Below are 24,203 nucleotides of genomic sequence, written 5' to 3'. Positions count from 1 at the left end.
GAAAAAGAGAGAAAGCTGGAGAGTGTGGCATTATTTGGGAAGTGAAAACAGTCAGCAATGGTTCTGCCTCACTACTTGTTCTCAGGCCAGGCATCCTGCTGTATAATCTCACATATGAAGCTGCCATACAGAGTCAGGCCACAGGTCCATCCGAGCTCAATTCTGTCAATACGGTACACTGACTGGTGCAGGGATCTGCAACCTTTAAGACAAAAAGAGCCACTTGGACCCGTTTCCAAAGAAAAAAAAACTGGGAGCCGCAAAACCGGGAAGGTGACGTCGGGACCGTGCATGACTAACGCATGCACCACCCCCATGTGACGTCACAGCCAGTACAGCGCCCACCACAGTGGGGAGTGTCGGGGCGCACAATGCGCCTCCTCCCCTCGCTAGTATCTGCCCCGGAGCCGGGGCAAAGGTGTAAAAGAGCCACATGCGGCTCCGGAGCTGCGGGTTGCAGACCCCTGGACTAGTGTTTCAGAGTTCTCCAGGTTTCCAGACAGGAGACATTTCCAGCCCTACCTGGCTGGAAGAATTGAACCTTTGGCCTGCAAAACATGTGCTCTGCCACAAAGCAAACCTGCTATAAACGTGTGTCAGACACATGCCTGTACAAAATAACAACAATTTATTATTTATACCCCACCCATCTGGCTGGGTTTCCCCAGCCACTCCCCAGCTTCCAACTGAGTACTAAAAACAATACAGCATCAAACATTAAAAACTTCCCTAAACAGGGCCGCCTTCAGTTGTCTTTTAAAAGTAAAATAATTGTTTATTGCCTTGACATCTGCTGGGAGGGCTTTCCACAGGGTAGGCGCCACTATCGAGATGGCCCTCTGCCTGGTTCCCTGTAACCTCACTTCTCACCATGAGGGAACCGCCAGAAGGCCCTCGGTGCTGGACCTCAGTGTCCGGGCTGGATGATGGGGGTGGAGACACTCCTTCAGGTATACAGGACCAAGGCCGTTTAGGGCTTTAAGGGTCAGCACCAACACTTTTAATTTTGCTCGGAAATGTACTGGGAGCCAATGAAGATCTTTCAGGACCGGTGTTATGTGGTCTTGGCGGCCACTCCCAGTCACCAGTCTAGCTGCCGCATTCTGGATTAATTGCAGTTTCCAAGTCACCTTCAAAGGTAGCCCCACGTAGAGCACATTGCAATAGTCCAAAATGCTTGGCTACTCTTTTGAGGATCCATATAGAAACACAGCGGGGAGGAGGGCAAGTAGGTGGACAAGCAGTGGTCAGGATTCTCTGCCCCCCTCTCTGCACAACCTTCAGTGATTTCTCCATACATGTGAACAGCTGTAACAAGATGTCTGCTTCTCTCAGGGTGGGGTGGGGGAAAATGCTCAGCTACATATCTCCCTCCACGGAAGGCTGAACAAAAGATATCTTGCGCTGGTGGATCCAAATAGCAAGAGATAAGAGCATAAAAGATACAGGAACTTGCATTGCTGACTTCCTACCGTCTCACATTCTCTTTTCTCCCTGCACAAGCCCAGGCCCCAAATTCACCCCATAGATTGGGATGAGATCTAGGAGTTTGGGCTTCCAGGCTTGTCACCAACCCACTAAATACAGCTCCCCCTCCAACCCTTGATACAATCTCCAGAATTTTTGGCCCTTTAATTCTCCCGCTCCACACACTTGAACTTATCCCTTGAATTGTTTCCAAACGAAGGGTGTTGGTTTTATTTGGTCTGCATATGAGTTTTTATGTATTTCCTCCAATTCCCTCTCCCTCTTCTTCATCCTCCTTGCCGGTCGCCTTTGGTGGAGGCGGAGACATCACTTGGGTGGTTGCTGCTGACTTTTTTTTTTGGTCATCGGTCCCCTCCCTGTTGCATTCAGTCTCTCTCTCTCTCTGTCCCACCAGTACAGCCTGGGACATCGTAGGAGGACTTGGTTGAGGCAGATCAACCGGCTGAAGTGGCGACACTTTCTCCAGTGTCAACCCAGCCCCTTCCCCACGTTTTCTAGGCACCGTGGACCAAGACGCGTTCAAAAATTTGCCAAGGTTTTTGCTCTGCACCAGGTCAGTTTGATTCAATGCATGCCCAAAATCCAGTTGTTTGAAGGACAGTTGTTGATTTCTCTTTGAGTAATGGACAAAAGCGAGGAATTGTTCAGAATAGTAATGGATATGGTTAGAGGAATGGGGTAGACAGAAAAGCAGGATTGCAACATGAGTGGATAGGGCAAAGTGCTGAAGATGAGAAGTGTTTGGCCTCAAAAATTTATCCTTTGCTTTGGATGCCCTTCACTGCTACTGGGGCTGAGAGAAGTGCACTCTGTACATGGGTAGAGGCATCCTCATCATCGTTATCATTTTGCATGGTTTATGTCTGAGCTTTGGGACTGAAAAGAGCTTCAAAGGCTAAGCCCTGATGTTGGCTGCCTTGGCACAATGAACATTTCCAAGCATGGGTCGGCTAGAGACAAGGCAAACTTTTCCCTCTTCAAATGAAAAGGGTGTTGGAAAACTGGCAGTGCATGGCCAAAGTGCAGTGAGTTCGAGAACGCTAGACGCAAAGCAATCACACAACGGACCGAGGTATAAATTGTCGGGAATGTGTATGGTTGACTTGATTTTTTAAAGTTACATCTAGATGTATTATCACTCCACAGATTAAAAGGGAGTAGTGGTATCCTAACAGATTGTGATAACTGAGATGAGGGAGTAAACAGATTAATAGATGAGCTAACCTCCAACCTTTGTCAATTTCTAAGTCTGATTCGATGGTGAGTCAGGGCTTTGAACATGGAGAGTGAATTCAAGAAAATAATCCTTGTAGATCCTTTGGGAAAGAGTTAAGGCTGCAATCCTATAAACACGTACTTATTGGTGCCTAGGTCTCACTAGATCGCAGGGGACATGTTTCTGATGCAAACAGGCATAGGCTCGGGCAAAATGTGCTAGGTTTTGAGTTCTACTATTTACAGTTGTGCTGGAAAGTTAAAATAACTGCACCAAAAACCCAGAGCAGATCTACAGTTCCTCGCACCAACTTCTAGTAGTGCAAATACAAACTCCCAAATTTCATTAAAAAAAAAAAAAAGGCAGAGAATGAAGTGAATCAGGATCACAGGAGCAGAAAAATGAGCATGAAAGCCGTGAGAGAAACACATTGGGATGGCTGAGAAATGGCAGAGCAGACTTGTTGCAAGTGAGAAACACAAAGGCTGACAGAACCTGCCGAGGTCAGAAAGGTGCCTCCAAGAACACAGTGGGGAAGGGGAAAATTGCCTGGACATGGCAGAGAAGGCAAATGGGAAGGTTGCTGTTTGTGTAAAGATGCTGAAAGATGGGAAGGTTGCTGTTTGTGTAAAGATGCTGAAATGATCAGTGTTGTGCAAGGAAGGGAAGAGCGCAAGACTATTCTTAAGTGTACATAAAATTATTAAATAACAACCCCCTGCTTGGCAGGGGGTTGGACTCGATGGCCCTTGTGGTCTCTTCCAATTCTATGATTCTATGAGGAGCATTATTGTTATTGCTTGTTATTATGGTATGTATTATTGTTTTTGGTATTTTAATATTGTAAACTGCCCTTTGATATTTGGGTGAAGGACAATTTAGTAATTTTAATAATAATAGTAATAATAATAATAATAATAATAATAATAATAATAATAATAATACAGTGGTACCTCAGGTTAAGTACTTAATTCGTTCCGGAGGTCTGTTCTTAAACTGAAACTGTTCTTAACCTGAAGCACCACTTTAGCTAATGGGGCCTCCTGCTGCCACCGCGCCGCCGGAGCATAATTTCTGTTCTCATCCTGAAGCAAAGTTCTTAACCCGAGGTAATATTTCTGGGTTAGCGGAGTCTGTAACCTGAAGCATCTGTAACCTGAAGCGTCTGTAACCTGAAGCGTCTGTAACCTGAAGCGTCTGTAACCCGAGGTACCACTGTAATAAGTAGCGTGGGGAGAGGACAGGGACAGTGCACTAGAAAAGCATTGTGCACTAGAGGCAAAACATGCCACCCAAAGTTCCAGACCAACGCCATGGGAGTTTCAGACAAACACATCAACCAGTTTCTTCACAGATAGATATACTTTTCCACAAGGGAACGTTTGATCCTCTTTTGCCCTGTTATGATGCTGCGCTTCGTGCAAGGAAATAACAATGGAGTTTTTGCAATCACTTTAGAGAGCATTTTAAGCAAACAGTCCAGCAGCTGCAGTCCTATGTGCAGCGACTTGGGAGGAAGTCCCATTTGATGCAGTAGGTTTTACTTCCACAGAAATATACCTAGGATTGGGCTGTTCTTAAGCCACCCATGGCAAAAATGCCCCAAGAATTATACGTGAGAAGGAAGCCGGTCAATGTGGTGGAAGGAAGTCGGTCCTTCGATGCGGGGGGACTGGGTTTGAAAAATCCTATCTCAAACACAAGCAGTGACTCACTTTCTCATCTGTAAAATGGGAGTCACATCTCTATTCGAAACCAACTAACTTTTAAGGAAGTCTTGTTGGTTCCAAATGAACTCCTCCTCATGCAAGGCAATGTTCTGAGGATTCCACCCTGAGAGTCATGATTGGGAAAGACAATTAATAACATTTAATATTAATTTATTTATTTCATTGGAACTAGGATCATCTCTACAATATACCTGTTAAGTCTTTAAAGTGCCACAAGACTCTTGTGCTTTTAGCATTAATGTTGCACATCAGAGCACCCAAACTGCTTCACGTGCATTATCTCAGTCATCCTTAGACTAACCCTGTAAGGTAGGCCAGTAATATTATCTCCACGTTGCAGACGGTGGTGGGGAAACTGAGACTGAGAGAGTGTAGCGTGCTTAAGGCTGCATATACACCGTGCATTTAAAGCAACCCCAAAGAATCCTGGGAACTGTAGTTCTCTGAGGGGTAAACTGCAGTTCTGAGAATTCTTTATATGTGTGGTGTGCATTCTGAACTGGGGACTTCCCAGCTCACACTCTTGTTCCCACACTGCACCAAATATGGAAATATTGCCACACACACACACACACACACACACACACACACTTAAGCTTTAGAGATGGACATAACTCTGTACAGAATGATTCAAAACTAAGGATCAACCCACATGAAACTGGTGGCTACAGAAAAAGAGTGGGTGAAAAACCCCTGCATGAGGAAAGGATAGTAGGATGACCTTGTACTGGGAAACTCATCAGGTAGAAAGAAAATGGATGGATGGATAAACAGAGAGGCAGAGAGGACAGGTAAACAGGAACGGAATATAGTGAAAGGAGGGGACACATGTTAATTTCTTTTGCTCTCCATATAACCACCTTCCCATTAACATCTGATCCCAGAGACTAATGCATTTGCCTCTAATTTTTTGTCCTGGTAAGGATTCAAATGGAACGGTGGCAGGAAAATGGAGTTCAAGAAACGGGAGTGGGTTGGGTTTTCCATTCTTGTCTCCTGACTTCTTAAGACTTCTCAGTCCCACTTTTCCATTTGGGATCTATGGAGTTGGGGCAGGAGCAGAGGGCCTGAGAGGATGGACTCTACTAGAAAGAGCAAAGCCAGGAAGTCCTCCTGGTTTACCTTCTGCCTAGGCTCTCGGACACCTGGGTTCTTTGGAAGGTCCCATGTTCTTGTGAAGTTTCTGACGGGGGAAGCTTTAGGCTGAAATGCAAGCTGGTATCTCTGTGGGAGCAGCATCTAAACGGCTTCAGGCTGGATTAAAACTGCTGCCTGTGATTCAGTAGTGTCCCGATAACAAATACCCCACAGATAATTATCTGAAGCCGGTGAAGCCGGTGATAAGTTTCTGGAAGCATCTCTGGGGGCCTCATGCCCAGCTCAGTAACAGTGTGCAGAGTGCAGTCACTAAATGGCTATGGGCACAACTGTAATTTTGGTTGAAATGAAAATATTCAAAAGGAAATTTCATTCCTGCTGATAAGGACTGGTGTAGCCCAGAGATAAGGCGATGCCTTTGATGCGTGTGGCATAGATGTTTGTGGCAGTGTTGGTTTGATGTTTACAGTGGTAGCTCGGGTTAAGAACTTAAGTCGTTCCGGAGGTCCGTTCTTAACCTGAAACTGTTCTTAACCTGAGGTACCACTTTAGCTACTGGGGACTCCCGCTGCCGCCGTGCTGCGATTTCTGTTCTCATCCTGAAGCAAAGTTCTTAACCTGAGGTACTATTTCTGGGTTAGTGGAGTCTGTAACCTGAAGCGTCTGTAACCTGAAGCGTCTGTAACCTGCAGCGTCTGTAACCCGAGGTACCACTGTAATAAGTAGCATGGGGAGAGGACAGGGACAGCGCACTAGAAAAGCATTGTGCACTAGAGGCAAAACATGCCACCCAGAGTTTCAGACAAACACATCAACCAGTTTCTTCACAGATAGATATACTTTTCCACAAGGGAACGTTTGATCCTGAAGCGTCTGTAACCTGAGGTACCACTATATATGTATTTGTGTGTTTGTGCGTGCGCGTGGGGACACACACACACACACACACACACTTATATAAAGCCTAGGACATAAGTTGTTTAGGGCTGTGCTGTGTGGCATATTTCACATTTTCAGAGATGAATACAGCACAGGCGCTATTTTAACATCCCTATTTTCAAAAGAAGTTTCACTATTTGAGTTCTCTCTCCCCCCCCCCCCCAGATTATTACAGTGGTACCTCGGGTTACTGACACTTCAGGTTACAGACGCTTCAGGTTACAGACGCTTCAGGTTACAGACTCCGCTAACACAGAAATAGTACCTCGGGTTAAGAACTTTGCTTCAGGATGAGAACAGAAATCACGCAGCAGCGGCATGGCGGCAGCGGGAGGCCCCATTAGCTAAAGTGGTGCTTCAGGTTAAGAACAGTTTCAGGTTAAGAACGGACCTCCAGAATGAATTAAGTTCTTAACCCGAGGTACCACTGTACACATTGTTGAAGTCTCTCATTGACCTGCTATAGATCCTGCATTTATTTACCCTGCCATAGTCTGCCCTCCACTGGTTGAAAATCCAACACAGCATGTTCCTTATTGACTTCAGGACCTTCTATAGTATTTAAACTCAGAATTTTGTCCCTTTGATTAGAGATGTCCGGGGGGGGGGGGGAAACATGCTTCTTCTACAATATGTTATCAAGAGCAGCAGCTGCAGTGTATGAAATGATAGAGAGTTGTGCCCTGCATGGTGTCTTCATGTTCATGTTTATACACATATGAAGGTGCACAAGAGGCAAGGTGTGTTGTCCACCTCCAGTCAGAGATTTAATTGCTGGAGATCCCAGGAAGGGAGCTGAACCCTGATGAATGATTCTAGCTGCTTGCACTGACAAATTTCCTGAAATGCAAAATTTAGAAAAGCAACTTACCTGGAACAGATAGCAGAAATTAGTCATTATCCCTGGTAAATAAAAACATAGGAAGCTGCCTTATACTCAGATCACTGGCCCAGCTAGTACTGTCTACCCTGACTGGCCAGAGTTTCAGACAAGGAACAATCCCAGCCCTAGCAGAAGAGGCTAAGGACTGAACCTGAGACCTTCTGTATCAAAGGAGATGCTCTACCACTGATCTGTGGCCCTTCCCCAGTAAGAATCACATAAACGACTGGTGCGTATATTTCGGACCCTTTGGACTTGTGATTTGTTGAGCTGAAGACAGCACAGCATCTGTGGCCTGCCATCTGCTTGACATTGACCTGGGCTTTTGACATCGAAGGTGGGAGGCAGGAAAACCAGATTTACTAAGCCCCTGGAAGGCCATCTCACACATGGTTGGTGCAGATTGCATTCTGCTAGTGGGTGACAAGTTGTGAAGGCCTGTTGCACATTTTGGGGAGTCATGATGGATTCTAGGGCCCCATCTGCACCATACATTTCAAGCAGTATCCCAAGACATGTGTGACTCCAGCATTGTGACCCTCTAGAATAACAAAGGGGACCACCACGGCTGTTACAGCTACGGTGGAATCTCCCTGCTCAGTACTGTGGGGAAAGGCTTTGCCCTTGTAGTTCTCAACAGATTGAAGTCATTCGCTGACAGGATCTATCCTGAGTCACAATGCAGCTTTAGAGCTCAGAGGTCTACAGTAGACATGCTTTTCCCACTGCGCCAGCTGCAGGAGAATTGCCAAGAGCAGAGATGCCCCTTGTGCATGGCCTTCATCAGGTCTTTGACCTCATCAGCTGAAAATGACTCTGCTCAACAAGATAGAAAGCTCACCTAAGCTCTGTGAGATGATTGTGTCCTTCCATGAGAACATGTGCAACTGTCCAGTATGATGGCTCATCCTTAGCAGGATTCACAAGGACATGCTCTACAGGGAGCTGGCTTCAGGCACCAGGTCCGTTGGCAGACCAGCTCCGCATTACAAAGATGTCTGCAAATGTGACATGAAGGCTGCCAACATCAAGCACACGGTGTGGGAATCCCTGATAGATGACTGCAGCTCCTAGAGACAGACCGTCTGGCTGTGCATCCATAGCAGTGAGCAGAGAAGAAATGACCACCGGGAGGAGCGCAGGGAGAAGAAACGCTGTGGTGTATCTGCAACAGCACAACCAGATGCCTTCCTCTGCCCCAGCTGCAACAAAACATGTCTCTCCCATATCGGTCTCTACAGCCACAGCAGGCGTTGTAACTCTCCAATGATTTGACTTTGCCCCTGATGGCCCACTCTCGAGATGGACAGATGCCAACATACCACTTTGAACAGCTGATTTCAGAAGGGGCAACTGAGGGGAGGGTTACATGTGTTTGCACATATATGGTATAGGAATGTGAGCTGCAAAGTCTTGCATTCAAAAGAAGCCCCAGCCATGAACTCACTGACTGGCTATAGGCAGTTTCAGGCTTCCCAAATACAATATGGAGATAATGACCATGTTTGGATGATCATATCTTGCCTTTGAAAGCTGAGATATGAGCGAGCCTTTCAGCCACACACAGAGCTCCTTCCATTCCTCTCTTTGTACAAGCAAGCAAAAAACAACGTTAAATCTTTTCGTTAACCATCACAGGAGTTGCCAATGTGATCTTCTCAGGATTTATTGGACTCCCAGCAGTCCCAGGCCAATGAAACTGTAGTCCAACTGTATCTGGAGAGTAATAATTTGGCAAACCTGATTTGAACCAGGAAACCATGGTTAACAGCTTCAAAACAAGCCAAAGTATTAAATTGTGGTTTTGAATTGGCTTAATCTCTTGGCCTATTTGGAAGCTGTTAATTATAGTTTCCTGATTCAGATGAAATGGGAAGCTATAACAAATTGAAGACTTCTTGGTTTCTGAGAATCAAAAACTTGTATTGGAAGGGTCTGCAAAGCCTGGTGCAAAAGACCCGGGATTTGGGATTCTTAAAAATACCCCTGGCTCCCTCTCTGCTGCTGCTGTTTGAAGATGCAGATTTTTAGACAGACATGGATGTTAAGACATGCTGCCGGAGATGCTGCAAAGCTGTGAATTGAAACAATCTCTGTGTTGTTTTTTAATATAATCTTTATTATTTTAAATTACACACATATACAAAGAATTTACAACCTCATATCACAAAAAGAAAATTAAAGAAAAAAGCAATTAAGAAAGAAAAAAGAAGAAAATACAAAAGAAGAAAAAAAGAAAAAGCAGATTTACATACATAGAAAAACATAATCTTCCTTGTTAACACTTAAATAAACACCTAAATAAAAAGACTTCTGACAAAACAAGTCTTCCGATCATTCTTGTTGTACTATTTATACTGTTTTTATCTGGTTTTGAAGTTTGTTTTTCACTGTACTGCCTTGCTGTCATTTTGTTGCTCGCTTTAAAATGATTTGTAAGCCACCTCGAGCTCCCTTGGTCCAGGACGGGGGCTGCAGAGCAGGTACAGCGCTGCAAAAAAGCACAGCAAATACCCACATATAAAAATGTGCATCTGAATTCTGCAGCCCAGCCTATGACTCAGAATCTGGTCCCCCATTCCCTCCCACAGAACAGAATCGAGGAGGTCCTTTAAAGGCCCCAGAGGTGCAAAGGGGGAGGAAATGAATCAGAGGACAACAGCGCCACTAGTCCCACGTTCAGAGGAAGCTGGCATGCGTACAAGGTTGATTTCAAAAGGCTTCCTTTGGTACCCCATGACTGAACACACTGCAAAGATCGGGCGATAAGGCCTGGCACCAGATCCAACTGCCATTCACAGGGCAGAGGAACAGGGTCCTAGAAAGATGTAGCTGAGGATGCACAGTTTTCTGCAGGAAGCCCCCAAAGAACCTGGCAGGCAAGGAACTGCAAGCTCTGCAGGAAAGGCGCTTGTGAATGGCAGGTTAACGCGATGGGGTCTTGCTTGGTTCTTCTTCCAGCAGATTAAAAGCAGCTGGTGCTCCCTTGGGGCAGTGGAGGCTGGTCCACTAGGGCACATGGGGCACTGCCCCATCCCCCTTAGTCTTTCCTCAATCACCTGCCAGTGTGGTGTAGTGGTTAAGAGTGGTAGACTCGTAATCTGGTGAACCGGGTTCGCTTCCCCGCTCCTCCACATGCAGCTGCTGGGTGACCTTGGGCTAGTCACACTTCTCTGAAGTCTCTCAGCCCCACTCACCTCACAGAGTGTTTGTTGTGGGGGAGGAAGGGAAAGGAGAATATTAGCAGCTTTAAGACTTCTTCAGGTAGTGATAAAACAGGATATCAAATCCAAACTCCTCCTCCTCCTCTTCTTCTTCTTTCTTACAACCAGCCCAGGGGATGACTCTGCCTGCCAACTGCCTCTTCTTTAAGGCTTATCAACACTTAACTTTTGCCCTGTGCTATCTCGGCACAAGTCCACACTTGAAAGCTCCATGTCCGAGCGCCCTGTTTTTGCCCGCGAGCTTTGCCCATGAAAACGGGCTCTTTAAAACTGAAGTGCAACAAAAGGCAATTCATGTTATCCATGGGTTGCTGTTTGCTCTGGTTCAGCCCCCAAATTGGCGTTCTGATTTGATTCCCTACTACCGAAGCTGAAATTAGCCAGAGTGTAAGAGAGAAATAGGACGCGGGTGACGTTGTGGGTTAAACCACACAGCCTAGGACTTGCTGATCAGAAGGTCGGCGGTTCAAATCCCCGCGACGGGGTGAGCTCCCGTTGCTCAGTCCCTGCTCCTGCCAACCTAGCAGTTCGAAAGCACGTCAAAGTGCAAATAGATAAATAGGTACCGCTCCGGCGGGAAGGTAAACGACGTTTCCGTGCGCTGCTCTGGGTCGCCAGAAGTGGCTTAGTCATGCTGGCCACATGACCTGGAAGCTGTACGCCAGCTCCCTCGGCCAGTAAAGCGAGATGAGCACCGCAACCCCAGAGTTGGTCACGACTGGACCTACTGGTCAGGGGTCCCTTTTAAGAGAGAAATACAAGCACAATACAGACATCTGTGTTTCCCCCAAAGGAGTCTCAGGTGACAAGCATTGCTTCTCTTTCCCCAGCCTTCCCCGATTTTAGCCTCACAATTTTAGCTCTGGGAAGCCCAAGAGAGTCCTGCCCCTGCCGCCCCACAAACATGAGCTTTGTGGCTGCCTGGGGTTTTGAACCTAGGTCTTCCCTGTTCTTGTCCAGTCTTTGCTTCACACGCCCAATATATTACATGGGACACACACTGCAAGCAAACACACTTTTTTTCCCTGGAGCCTCATCAGATCTGGAAGCTGATATTGATGAGGAAAGTAAAGATGTCACTTCTGAGAAAGAGAGACTGGTTAGAGAAAGAGATAAGAGGAAGGAGGGTGAATTGCAGAGTCACAAGGAAACGGGTTCCTCCAACAGGCCCTGGACTTCTCTGCCCTCCTTGGGCAAAGGAGGCAAATCCAGAAAGGTTCTGCAAGCACTGTTCTCACCTGGGTTCTCATTAAATCCAACTCCCATCTAAGCACAAGGCCCCTGGTTGGCCTCCACTGCCAACAGCCTTAAAGGTAAAGGTAAAGGGACCCCTGACCATTAGGTCCAGTTGTGACCGACTCTGGGATTGCTCATCTCGCTTTACTGGCTGAGGGAGCCAGGGTCATGTGGCCAGCATGACTAAGCCGCTTCTGGCGAACCAGAGCAGCGCATGGAAATGCCGTTTACCTTCCCGCTGGAGCGGTACCTATTTATCTACTTGCATTTCGTGCTTTCGAACTGCTAGGTTGCCAGGAGCAGGGACCGAACAATGGGAGCTCACCCCGTCGTGGGGATTCGAACCGCCGACCTTCTGATCGGCAAGCCAAACCTGCACTACATTTATCACGCAATTCTTTTTGTTTATCCCGTGGGAATCTGTTGCTGTGCCACAATGTATCTTTGCCATGCTGTTTTAATGGTAGGGATCAAAATGGTGTGTTCCCATTTTAACACTGCAGAGCGGTAAAGGATGGGCTACAAAAACCAAGACTTTCGCCACCTCCCCACCAATCCATCCCAAACATCTTTTGGATAGAGTTGCAAATATCTGGTGGAGGCCCAGATATTTCTACACCCCGGGCTCACAATGGGGTAGGATGCCATCTCACATCTTTTCAGGTGGACACAGTTGGCCTACCTTCCCACTTTCTGTTGATATTTTCACCCCCTCCCATTGCGAGAATTTCCTGATCTGATGTTTTGAGAAAGGAGGGGGCAGAAACTGCTCTTCTACTCTTCCACTCCTGACTGACTGCCTGACTCTGTGTGTGGAGAGAGTCTTATCTATGTAGTGACTAGATGGCTGAGTGGGAGCTGCAACACTCGTGCAAGCCGGTAGTTTGTTAGTTTGTAGTAGCTATTGGAAATAAAAGAAGTTATGCTTCACAGCTAATTCCGCGTTATTTATACTCTGCTGAGTCTGGTGCTCACAATGCACAGTTGTGAGTCCAGGGCACTGAGACCTGCTTTCCAGGATCGGAAGGTCTCTGAAAGTGCTCCAGTCGCCTAGCCCAGTCAGGGCAGAACCAGTTATTGAGCCCAGTCGCTGACATCGGTTGAAAGGCATACAGTGGTACCTCGGGTTACAGACACTTCAGTTTACAGACGCTTCAGGTTACAGAGGCTTCAGGTTACAGACTCTGCTAACCCAGAAATAGTACCTCAGGTTAAGAACTTTACCTCAGGATGAGAACAGAAATCTTGTGGTGGCAGCAGGAGGCCCCATTAGCTAAAGTGGTGCTTCAGGTTAAGAACAGTTTCAGGTTAAGAATGGACCTCCAGAACGAATTAAGTACTTAACCCGAGGTACCACTATACTGACACTTTCCTCTCGTTCACACTCTGAAATCATTCCACTTTCTATCACCACCCCATTTTGGGCACTGCATAGTCACAGAATCTTAGAGTAGGAAGGGACCCCCAAAGGTCATCTAGTCCAACCCCCTGCAATACAGGAATCTCAGCTAAAGCATCCCTGACAGATGGCCATCCAACCTCTGCTTAAAAACCTTCAAGGAAGGAGAGTGCACCATCTCTCAAGAGAGTCGGTTCCACTGTCAAACAGCTCTTACTGTCAGAAAGTTCTTATTGATGTTTAGTCAGAATCTCCTTTCTTGCAACTTGAAGCCGCTGGTTCGAGTCCTACCCTCAAGAGCAGGAGAAAACAAGCATGCTCCCTCCTCCATGTGACACAGCCGAAAAAAATCTTTATTATTATTTTTAGCCTCTCTTGCAAGCCAGAGCTCCTTCTGAGCTTTAGCCAGCCTGACTTTCCCCCTGCAACTGTTGGCTACTTGTGTATACTCCTCCTTTGCGATTTCCCTTTCTTCCATTTCTTATACATCCCCTTCTTAATTCTCAGCTCATCTGTAAGCTCCTTATGCAGTCACACCGGTTTCCTTTTATTTTTCAGTTCCAATGTGGCTTAAGGATAGGTGGAGAACTGAACACGAAGAGGCACACATTTACAGATGTGATTCTAGACTCTGAAACCTAGAGCTGGTTAGAAATGCTTGGTTTGTAGCCAATGTTGGTCCTATTTTGTAAAGACCCATTGGAAATAATGGACATGACTAACTTTGGTCCATTCATTTCAATGAGTCTAACTCTGAGTGTAACTTAGTTGGATAGAAACCCTTGTGCGTAACTGCAGGATGTGTTGTGCTTTACAAAAGACAATCCTCTCTTTGAAGTCAAAGTTTGATTTAAGGATAAGGGAGAACAGCAGAGGCCTTGACATGGTCCATCAGCAGTTAGTAGCGCCTGGTCAGCAGACGGAGCAGGCAGCAAAAGCTACCTGTTGTCTTCACCACAATGTTGATATGTATTCTATTTCTATTACAGTAATTATTTCTAGATTTGTGTGAACATATGAACTAGCATATTACAATGTTGTGCAAATTGGATGCCCTCTTTGATTCTTCTTTTTTGGTGATGCAGATCCTCCTTTTTGGCAATACATAACTGGACAAAAAGAAGTGCCAGTAGCACAGCTTGTTATCGTTGCTTCTGCAAGTGGCAGTAAGAGCACCTCCTTAGGTAGCCTGACCACCGTTTTGCACACCCCATAATGCCCCAGGCCTGGCATTGTTCTGGGACACTGTGGGAGGGAGGAAATGGTTGGTTGGTTGATTCTCTCTCTCTCCGTCCCTCTGTGTGTGGAGATATTCAGATAACATTTCTGCAGAATTGCCTTTTTTTTCTGGGATGGTATTTTCTCAGAAAAATGTCTTCTAAGAAATTTTGGCTCCACTTTAGTTGAAAGGGGCAGGTGAGCAAAGCAGCATTGATATTATATTTTATTTGCTATTATTATTACTCATACTCTCGCATCCTTTGTGTGCAGTCTGGATACTGTATTATGGACTTTGAAGTGGGATTTTCAGGTCAGCTCACGAAGTCCAAAATGCAATACGGGGCAAACTTCAAACTGATCTTGGTCTGAAGTAGCTTGGTTGCCAGCAACAGAGCTGCTAGGTATCTAAGAACTGGCACGCTCAGGAATTGGCTGCCACATCTACTACCAAGAACAGCTGCCAAAAGAAGAGGAACATAAATATATTTATCACTGGATAAATAGTGTTGCAAAAGCCCAGTGCCTGCCTCTCTCTCTGCCAAGTGGTGGCAAGAGCACATGGGATTACAGGCACACACACAGGGTCTGTGTATGTACCTTTGGAGAATAGGTAGAAGACACGGTGGAAACTGTCGTGCTTTAGGAAATATGGTTTATTCACCTATTTACAACTTCAGTCATCCAGAGGGCAACACATTGGCGACCTCTGCTGCAGAGTGTTCTGGAAGTAAAGGCGAACCAAGATAAAACTCATGAATGCTGGTTCTAATCACTAGGCCCTAGCAATGTACTAGATCTCATTCACTTCTCAGTCAGGAATCTGGACTCTCCTTGTCTCATGTGCCATGCTTAAAAAAAAAAAAAAATCATTGCAGGTTTTATCAGCTGCAGAGGAAGATTCCAATTAAGAACGGACAATGGATTATTCTACTGTGGGGAATGAAGATTCTGCCCCCCAGTATTTTGAACATCCCCATTTGCAAGCAAATGATGATGCAGACCTATTCTTTCCTGCTTCAGAGGGTATTGATGCTGGGGCCATGCCCACCTACTTCTCTCGTATGTCTGAATCCTACAGACACTCTCCAGGTAGGTATACAGTGGTGGCAAGAGGACATACCTTTAAACATACTAAGCAGCTGATCCCAATACCCTCCCCACCTCCCTCTGCCTGCAAGCTATTAGCCCTTGTAATTACCCTTTTGAATCATAGATGGATATGCTGCATTTGGCAAAGGCCCTCTGTGCACTCAAAGAGACTTTTACTATTACTTTGGAGGCAAAAGTAATGTGCTAGTGCATCTCTGTAGCCGCCTCATTCTCAGAATTTCTGGCTGATGGGCTTACAGTGATACCGTTGTGTTTTTACATTGCAAATATTAAAGTATATGTTGAACCTTCAATTTTAAAAAAACATCAACGTTGTGGGCTGCTTCTATTCAGGGTTCCTGACAGACTGTTATGCTCTTTCCCAAGATACTCTGTTCCATTACCTCCCCCAACCCCAGTTTTCCATACCCCCCACAAAAGGTACTCAACCCCACCTAATTCAGTGGGGCTTATTTCAGAGTAGTCATGGCTAAGATTGCAATCTCGGCATTGTATGGCCATTCACAGTCCTCACTGTGGGAATGTGGATCCAGCCAGAGAGCTGTATCCTAAACTGGCCCATCTTTGAAAGGTCCACCCACCAGTCAATCACTTGATGTCATATTACATCATGTAGTTCAATTTTAAACTTGCAGCTGCAAAGGAAACTGCTTCGAGGTTTTTCCTTGCAGTCAAGGAAGGAAGGAATTTTATGAAATAAAAGTAAAGGAAGGAAAGAAGAACGGACTCCCAATTCTTCCTTTACAACCATGGCTTGCATTTTTTTTGGGGGGGGGGGGAATCAAGCCACGCCTGATTCATCCTTTTGAATTTGGCACCATGGCTTGACCTGTGCTGGATGTCATGTGACAGGTGGCCATGGACCAAATGAAGAGGCCTGGTTAGCCTAATTACACCCACAATTCCCAGCACCCTGAACAAACTGCAGCTCACAGGCTCCATGTCCTTTAAATGTATGGTGTGAAGAGAGTCTGGGAGCTCTCCGTGGTGCTGTACCACCTGCCCTCCAGGCCCCCCCCCCCCCCCGGAGGCTTCCATGGGACCAGAACAGGAAAAGAGGATGCATGCTTCTGAATACTGGTGCGTGCGTGTGAGAGGAGCGAGGCTGTCCCTATAGCCTGACTGTGGGCTTCTTGGAAGCATCTAACTGACCGCTGCTGGCAACAGGATACCGAATGAAGGAGCCACTTATTCTGATCCAGCAGAGCCTGCTTGGCCAACTCTAGTGTAGGCCCACTGCCCTGAACACCTGCACACCCTACTTAATGTTTCCTTTTGTTTCCTCTCCAACAGTGCGGCAGTTGTATCCCATCCTCAATGGTTTGCAGTGGGTGGATGGGCACCCTTACAGCACAGCAGCTTGGGTCTCCAGTTCTTCTGGAAAGCCCCACGCTGGACTCCCAATCTACACCTCTGCCACGTCCTCATATCAGACCCTCCAAGCGCCTCCCTCGCCCAAGGACCTCAGCCCCGATGACAAGGGGAGTCCCAGATACCTGGAGATGTTGAAGACGGAGCGGATGAGCCCCACGCATGCTGAACTGCTGCCTTTAGGAACCCCGACTGGAGCAGCTTACGCAATGGGGCAGGACTTTGGATACTTCCCGCCATCTGGGAGTCCCCTGACAGCTGGGTATTCCCCTAAACTACGGGGGGCAACACAGCTCTCTCCTACTGGTGAGGATTTTTGCTGGGGACCATCACATGGGCTGCGGAGCAAAGGGAGAACAATGGGACACAATGGACTGCACCACTCTAGACCTCTTTCAAAAGCTCGCCTGCCTGTTAAACAAAAACACCTTCGTAAAATGGTGCAGACTGGAGAGGCAGAGTTTTCAAATTTGTTACAGTTTTGTACCAAAGTTAAAAATTTGCACCAAAATACTTTTTCATTTCAGTCCTAATGTGAATATTTAAATGCAGGTTGTTGTTGTTGTTGTTTTTTTTAGAAAAACCTAAACATGCCAAATGTGTGGATCACTCAGATTACATTTCCCATTAGGAAGTTTGGCCATGATGTTGAAAGAGTTTATGTACTCTAGCTGGCCCAGCTGATCAGCACTTTTTTTGTGCTGCTTGGATGTCAGAGCTGACCAACCATGAAGCTGTTTACCAGAGGCAACCACAAGACATAGTCAGCGTAAAAAATGTGTTTAGGAGAAGCGATATCCACAGGCAAATCTATAAAATGCTAGAGTGCCTGTGGCTTAATCTTGGTCATGAACTGCCACCTCTGAGCTGCAAAGTTCTGCTCATTAAATGTAGAACATATTTCTTTCCCACATTATACTCTGCATATGCTTAGCGGCACAATAATTATGACCTTACAGGTTCCAGATTTGGGCTCTGGCATTGAAAACACGTTCTGGAGCTGACCTCTTAGGTTCTAGGATGAGCTTATAGACCAAGACGGATCCATAATGGAGATTAAGCTCTAGCAGCATTTATTAGACATGAAAAGATTGGCTTCCTTTACCCATTATGTAAATGAATTAATATTCCTCTACCCAAGAATCATTGTTCTTGGCGTCTTTCTTGCGCTTTCTCTGTCTGGCCTTCTCCAGCCCAGCACTGCATCAGACATGCTGCTAGTAGCATCTCCTCAAAGTGAAGGGCCTCATGCCCGCCCCCCTCTGAGCTATTCTGCCACTTCCCCACCGACTGCTTGTCTCCATCTCTTTCCTCAGAGGCGCGAGAGTGCGTGAATTGCGGAGCCACAGCTACGCCACTGTGGCGAAGGGATGGCACTGGTCACTACCTCTGTAATGCCTGTGGGCTCTACCACAAGATGAATGGGCAGAACAGGCCTCTCATCCGGCCAAAGAAACGTCTGGTAATATATTTTTATGTTCAGGGCAACATTGAGGTTTGCAGAGGTACATTCTGGTGCGGGGGTGCATGGAAATCTGACTGACAGAGGTGGGCAGGAATGGGTAGGTAGGAGAATGGAGTGGCGTGGCTGGACTCCCTGCAACAGTTTGTTGCAGGTTCCATTTGTTGCTGTATGTAACAACCCTCATCATATTCAACCATGCAGATTGTCAGCAAGCGAGCCGGCACCCAGTGCAGTAACTGCCAGACGACGACCACCACCCTCTGGCGCCGAAACGTGAACGGAGAACCCGTATGCAATGCCTGCGGTCTCTATTTCAAGCTGCACAATGTAAGCCAAGGCAGTAGGGCGTTTGGTTGATGGAATAAGGGCATCTCAGTGTGATTGTGTCCAGAAAACTGGATCTGAAGTGTCTTGATAAACAGCCTCAGGATTATCTCATGAATGCTTGCTTGCTTCTCTCTTGCGCTCTCTCTTTCTCTCTCACAAACACCCATTTAATGGATAAAAAGCATTACACTGATTTTATGTTAAGTTTATAGAAAGATAAAGCATTCCTCGTGCAATATGAACTTAATTTCACAAGCAGCCGTCTCAGCCCCACCTGGGTTCCAGATACAAGTACTAGGTCATCAGCATACAATAAAACTGAGAGTTTTTGGTCGAGAATTGTGACAGGAGCAAACTGTAGGTCCTCCAGTTCTTTAACAATGTCATTAATATAAAAATTAAACAGGAAAGGCGCCAAAATGCATCCCTGTTTGACTCCAGTAATGGTCTTAATTCTAGTGGTGAGATAGCCAGCCAGATCCACCTTTACTTGTATTGATGTGTCAGTATATAATGTTTTGATAAGAAATAATAGACGGAGGTCTATATTTCTCTTTTCCAATTTTTGCCACAATGCATGTCTTGGGACTGTATCAAAAGCTGACTTTAGATCGATAAAAGCAACATATAATAAGTGACTTAAGGACTGTTTTGGCCGAGTAGACCTGCCACACCAAATAAGTGTGCGCAACTGTCTTCAAAATCTGCATTTCCTGAGAAAACTGAGAAAACCCATTTGTCATTAAAACACCTCCCCAAATGCTAACGTTTTCAGAATGCAGATGTTTAGCGTGCTGTGATAGCTGTCAAATTATGTCTGCAAGCTGGTGGACAGGATAACAAGAAACGGTACGGCACTGTGGACAAGGCTGCACGAGCACTGAAACAGGAAGTTTGCTGGTCAAAACCTGGCACTGCCATAAACGCGTGCCATGGCCTCGAACGAGCCATCCTGACAAACTACACTTTATTACTTAAACCTGATGGCTTCTTCTTCTGAAGATGTTTTCAGAAGGGAACCTGCAGAGGCTTCCCCCTTTGCCCACCTGTTTTCTGCTGCCTGGACCACCTGTAGCTCCTAACGGCAATTTATATGGCCCAGACACTTCCTGAAGCTGCCTCGTCCACCTATTCCATCAGCATTCCTTCCTTCTCATTCTTGTCCTCCCTATTCTTTCGGGCTTTCTGAAGTGTTTTCGCCCTTGTTCTGTGTTGTTTCAGAATAAGCAGAAGGGCCTTATGCACCTTTCCTCTGCTCTTGCAAATAGCAATCTGTGGAAAGCCCAAATTGTCGTTTGCTCTAATTGAGAGCTAAAAAGCGGGTTTCTGTGGGGAAAGCTTGGGGCGGGGGAGAAAATGACACATGCTTGGACACGAAGCTTTTAAGTGCAGACGTGTCCCTGGAAAGAGCAGGACAAAAGTTACGTGTGGATAAGCCCAGAGTGTTTTATTTGATAAAAGGTACATAGTGTTGTGTCCAGTCATACCCAAAGCGGATCCATGTAAATGACTTGGCTAACTTAATGCCCCTTAATTTCAGTGGGTCTACTCTAAGTAAGACTTAGTTGGATACAATCCATGGATTTTAAAAGAACGTGTTCCCTCCTAGTTTGCCTGTTTCGGGGGAAATAAATCTGACCCCCCCCCCCCCAGATGTTTGTGAACAAATTGGTAGGCTTCTGCCGTTCCCATGTTGCCTTGAGGAGGACTCAAATTTGGGTGACTTTATACCGCTCCAAAGGGAGCACCTTCAGTACCCTTTTCCCAGACCAAGGACGTGCCTCTCCCATCGTCCTCAGACCCTGGGGGTGCCTACCCTGTAGCTTCTCCTGAAGAGCTGTCACGGCCTGGATGAGGCAATTGCCTCGGGGTGTGGATCTGCCAGCTGCCACACACATACATCCTCCTGCAACATGCACACATACCCCATCTCTGTTTACTCCTCGGGTCACTTCAGGCAGTGTGCGTATGTGAAGTGGCATTTTTAGCACACTAAAGTCAGGAAGGAATTGCTTTCATTTGCTTTCCAGAACAGTAACTGTATCATTATGTTGCACTACAGCAAGCAAGCAAACAAAATAATAATTATTATTAATAATAATTTTATTATTTATACCCCACCCATCTGGCTGGGTTTCCCCAGCCACTCTGGGCGGCTGACAGTATATCTAAAAACATCAAGTGTTAAAAACCTCCCAATACAGGGCTGCCTTCAGATGTCTTCTAAAAGTTGTGTGATTCTTTATCTCCTTGACATCTGAAGGGAGGGTGTTCCATAGGGAGAGCACCACAACCGAGAAGGCCCTCTGCCTTGAGAAGTGATCCTGTCAAACCTGGTGGAGTTTACTTCTGAGTTAGTATGGCTCCATAGCCAACCCTGCGCCTCTCTGCTCTCTATCTGAACCATGCACCTGCTCTGCAAACAGCTATTGCTCTGGCCTCTTCTTTACTCTATGATCTTCCTGCGATTCCTTCTGCTCGCTGGCTCTCGACCACTCTGCGGCACTGCTCTCACGCTCGCTCATGGCTCCATCTTCTGCCTTTCAGGTGAATCGTCCCTTGGCAATGCGCAAGGATGGGATCCAGACCCGGAACCGCAAGGTCTCTTCAGCCAAGTCCAAAAAGCGCAAGGGGAATTCCGGGGAAGCTGCCATGTCCACCCCAACCCCCCTGGAGTTGATGCCAGCACCTCTGATGGGGGAAGAAGCAGCTGCCCTCTATACTCTCAGCCCCATGATGTTGCCAGGACATTTGCTCCCTTTTGGACCCAATCCACACCTTCTAGGCTCTCCACCAGGCTTTCCTCCACAGGCTTCTCCTGCCCCACATGGCTCCCCGGGGGTTGTCTCTGCACTGGGGTAAAGAGCCCTACAACCACACAACAACCAAAGGCATTCATGTACAGTGACTCTGGGACCAATAAGCAAGGAGGGCACATCTCTCTTGATAATATTTTGGAGCACGTGTATTAACTGCTTGCAGCATGGGCGCCTTGGAAGGACAGGAGAAAAGAATAACAACGGGAGGATGCTCTGATCCCGCAGCTCGTCATCAGAGAAGACATATATTATGGGGTAGTTCCCCCAAGCAGCGGATGAGGTGGTGATAAAGCAGTCGAGCTCTTTTCCAGGCTGAATGTGCCACTTCATACCGCAGGTGAGAAATGCTGGGACCGAATGCTTCCCCATCGGGGAGCAGGTGGTAGGAACATTTGCTGTCCATGCAAGGGAACACAGGATGCTGTCTCATACTGAGTCAAACCACTGGTCCATCTAGCATTTGCTACACTGACTGGCAGCAACTAGCAAGGATTCCAACCAGAGGTCTTTTCTGGTCATTCTGGAGGTGCTGGGGGTTGAACCGCATGCAAGGTATTTATGTTACATTCGGGCTATGAAGAAACAAGGACAACCCTTCTCTCTGACATCCACTGTTTCCTACGCATGGAAGAAGATTTTTGTGCAGTCCCTCCACCTACTAAGCCATAGACGGAAGCGAGCTACTGATACCTCCGCCCAGCTTTCTCCACCCTATCTGTAAAGAGCTGCTGTCCAACTATCTCCAACCACTTTCTCTTCCTTGCCTATTTGGCTAAGCATGGCCAGCTCATTTGCATACCTTATATACAGTACTCCAGGAGTACCTGCACCTGCTTTTCTGCTTTCACAGCTATGTTTCCCCTGTGGAATAAGTCGGATGAGTGCTCTGCGTGTGGTCGGATGCGTCCCCTGCAGCCTGGATTGGGTGACAACAAGAAGTTCATAATGAGCACCTGTCCTCTCCACCTCCACCCCTGCCAGACTGGTGAATTGGCCCATCATAAGCAAAGCACATACTTTTGCACAGTGCCTCCCTTCTTGTCTTAGGGAAACACATGTACAAATGCAAAAAGAAAAATGCAAAAAGTTTTATGCTTGTGAGAAATAGTGCTTCCACCCACCCTATTTGTCATGTATATGGTAAACGGGCCCTGCCGTTTTAAGTCGGTAACCCCATCCTGAATTCTCCCTTTGTTCCTGTATATCTGCCTGCAATGCAAGTGGCAATCCTAATAGTCATCCGCCCTATTATGTATCTCAGCTGTCCTGTCTGTCCCACACACGCCCCCCCCCCCCCCCCGGCAAGCCAAGAGTGGCTATCAGTGTGGCTATCAGTAGAGATTTGGGGAAAAGTTGTTCCATGTACATCTCAGCTGCTCGCTACTGCTTGCCTGTTGTGGGACACGGAGTTTTGTTTTGGGACGCCTTCGCCTTGGGGAACGCTGCACTCGGGCACGCCACTCCCACCTGCAGTGTTGTTCAATCCAGGAAAAAAACACCTTTCCACTCGTTTCTGCTGACTGTCTAAACCGTCCTGTTAAAAATTAGTTGCTGGGCAGGGCAGTTTGTACATTTGTACCAGAGTGAAGCGACTTTTGTCCTGCACGATCTACTGAAAAACGGGGGAATATCCATCAATGTCTTTCAATTTACAAAGCAAACATGCACACTCAGGATCTCTTTAACAGTTAAGGCACAACTAATCTGCTTTATTATATACTCCGTTTGTAACCCAAAGGGTTGGACCTGGAATTGATTCACCTCTGCCTGTCGTTGGCTCTGACTTCACCTCCTGTTGGCCTCTCTGCCTTGTGCCCTACTATTCTCAGTGAGCGTCAGACCAGAGTCCACCTGGCTTATCATTATTTTGAAAGGATTCCAACTATAAGCAGATGCTTATAGTTGGATAGCTGGGTGTGGACTAGGGATTCTGCGGCCCTCCAGATTTTGTTGGACTCCCAACTCCCACTGGTACTACCCAGCATTGCCAATCGTCAGGGATTATGGGAGTCGGAGTCGGGGGGAACAGACATGTTCCCTATCCCTGCACTTGGCAGGCCACCCGAAGCCATCTGGTGATCTACAACTGGACTACCTTCCACCGACTCCTGTTCCATCCTGGTATCTCACCATTCACCCATCTTCTAATGCATGCAAGGAACTAAATTTATCCACACCTCAAAATCCATCCTGAAATGCACTGGTCCAAATCCGCTTCCCTGTACAGCTCCTAATGCTCCCTTTCCATGGGTATATTCATTCCCATCTCTAAAGCATCACAATAGGAGACAAAAAAAGAGGAGGTTATACATGCTGACCTTGAGCAGAGATATCGCACCCTGTCGACTCTTCACTGGCTTTGTAAATTTGCCACTGAGCTTCCATTGATGCCCTGCTCTTTGGGGGTTTAAATTTGTTTCAGAGGGGAAAATATATATACTAATTTGTGTTAACAAACAAGAGGTGTGTGAGTGAGCTTTGTCTTTGGCAAGTTCCAGCTACGGCATGGCTTGGGCTGCCTGGGAGGAGCTTCCACAGTAGAATGCCGGCTTCTTCAAGTGCCTTCAGTAATTTTTGTGCGAAATTAAATGGATCATGAAGACACATGATTCCTGTAAAAAGGAGTGGGGAGGGTAGAGACATGTTCAGCTACAATAGATCTGCACAGCCTGCGGCT

At 46.6% G+C, this 24,203-nt stretch overlaps 1 protein-coding gene and 1 long non-coding RNA gene across 5 annotated transcripts; one reads left to right on the top strand and one right to left on the bottom strand.

Moving 5' to 3' along the window:
• Window positions 1-735: 735 nt before the first annotated feature.
• On the top strand, window positions 736-23,986 carry GATA1 (GATA binding protein 1). 3 transcript variants are annotated; one of them, XM_080988257.1, is made up of 6 exons: window positions 736-2,023; window positions 15,310-15,523; window positions 16,838-17,221; window positions 18,232-18,377; window positions 18,582-18,707; window positions 21,255-23,986. In XM_080988257.1, the coding sequence occupies exons 2-6, from the start codon at window positions 15,352-15,354 to the stop codon at window positions 21,567-21,569; spliced, it is 1,143 nt and encodes a 380-aa protein (XP_080844383.1). In that variant the 5' UTR covers window positions 736-2,023; window positions 15,310-15,351; the 3' UTR covers window positions 21,570-23,986. The 3 variants fall into 3 exon arrangements, with proteins under 3 accessions (XP_080844383.1, XP_080844382.1, XP_080844381.1); XM_080988256.1 differs by having other exon boundaries at window positions 736-2,560; XM_080988255.1 differs by having other exon boundaries at window positions 737-2,041.
• On the bottom strand, window positions 6,680-22,455 carry LOC308467004. Of its 2 annotated transcripts, XR_013981056.1 has the most exons (4): window positions 22,326-22,455; window positions 17,041-17,326; window positions 8,736-9,845; window positions 6,680-7,922 (listed from the first exon to the last, which is right to left on the bottom strand). It is a non-coding gene; the product is annotated as an uncharacterized lncRNA (long non-coding RNA). The 2 variants fall into 2 exon arrangements; XR_013981055.1 differs by having other exon boundaries at window positions 6,680-9,845.
• Window positions 23,987-24,203: the final 217 nt, after the last annotated feature.

The sequence above is a fragment of the Podarcis pityusensis genome (assembly GCF_964106645.2).
Source record: "Podarcis pityusensis genome assembly, chromosome: 17".
Lineage (NCBI taxonomy): Eukaryota > Metazoa > Chordata > Lepidosauria > Squamata > Lacertidae > Podarcis > Podarcis pityusensis.
Note: the sequence above shows the minus strand (reverse complement) of the source record. Positions and strands in the feature narration are given on the sequence as shown.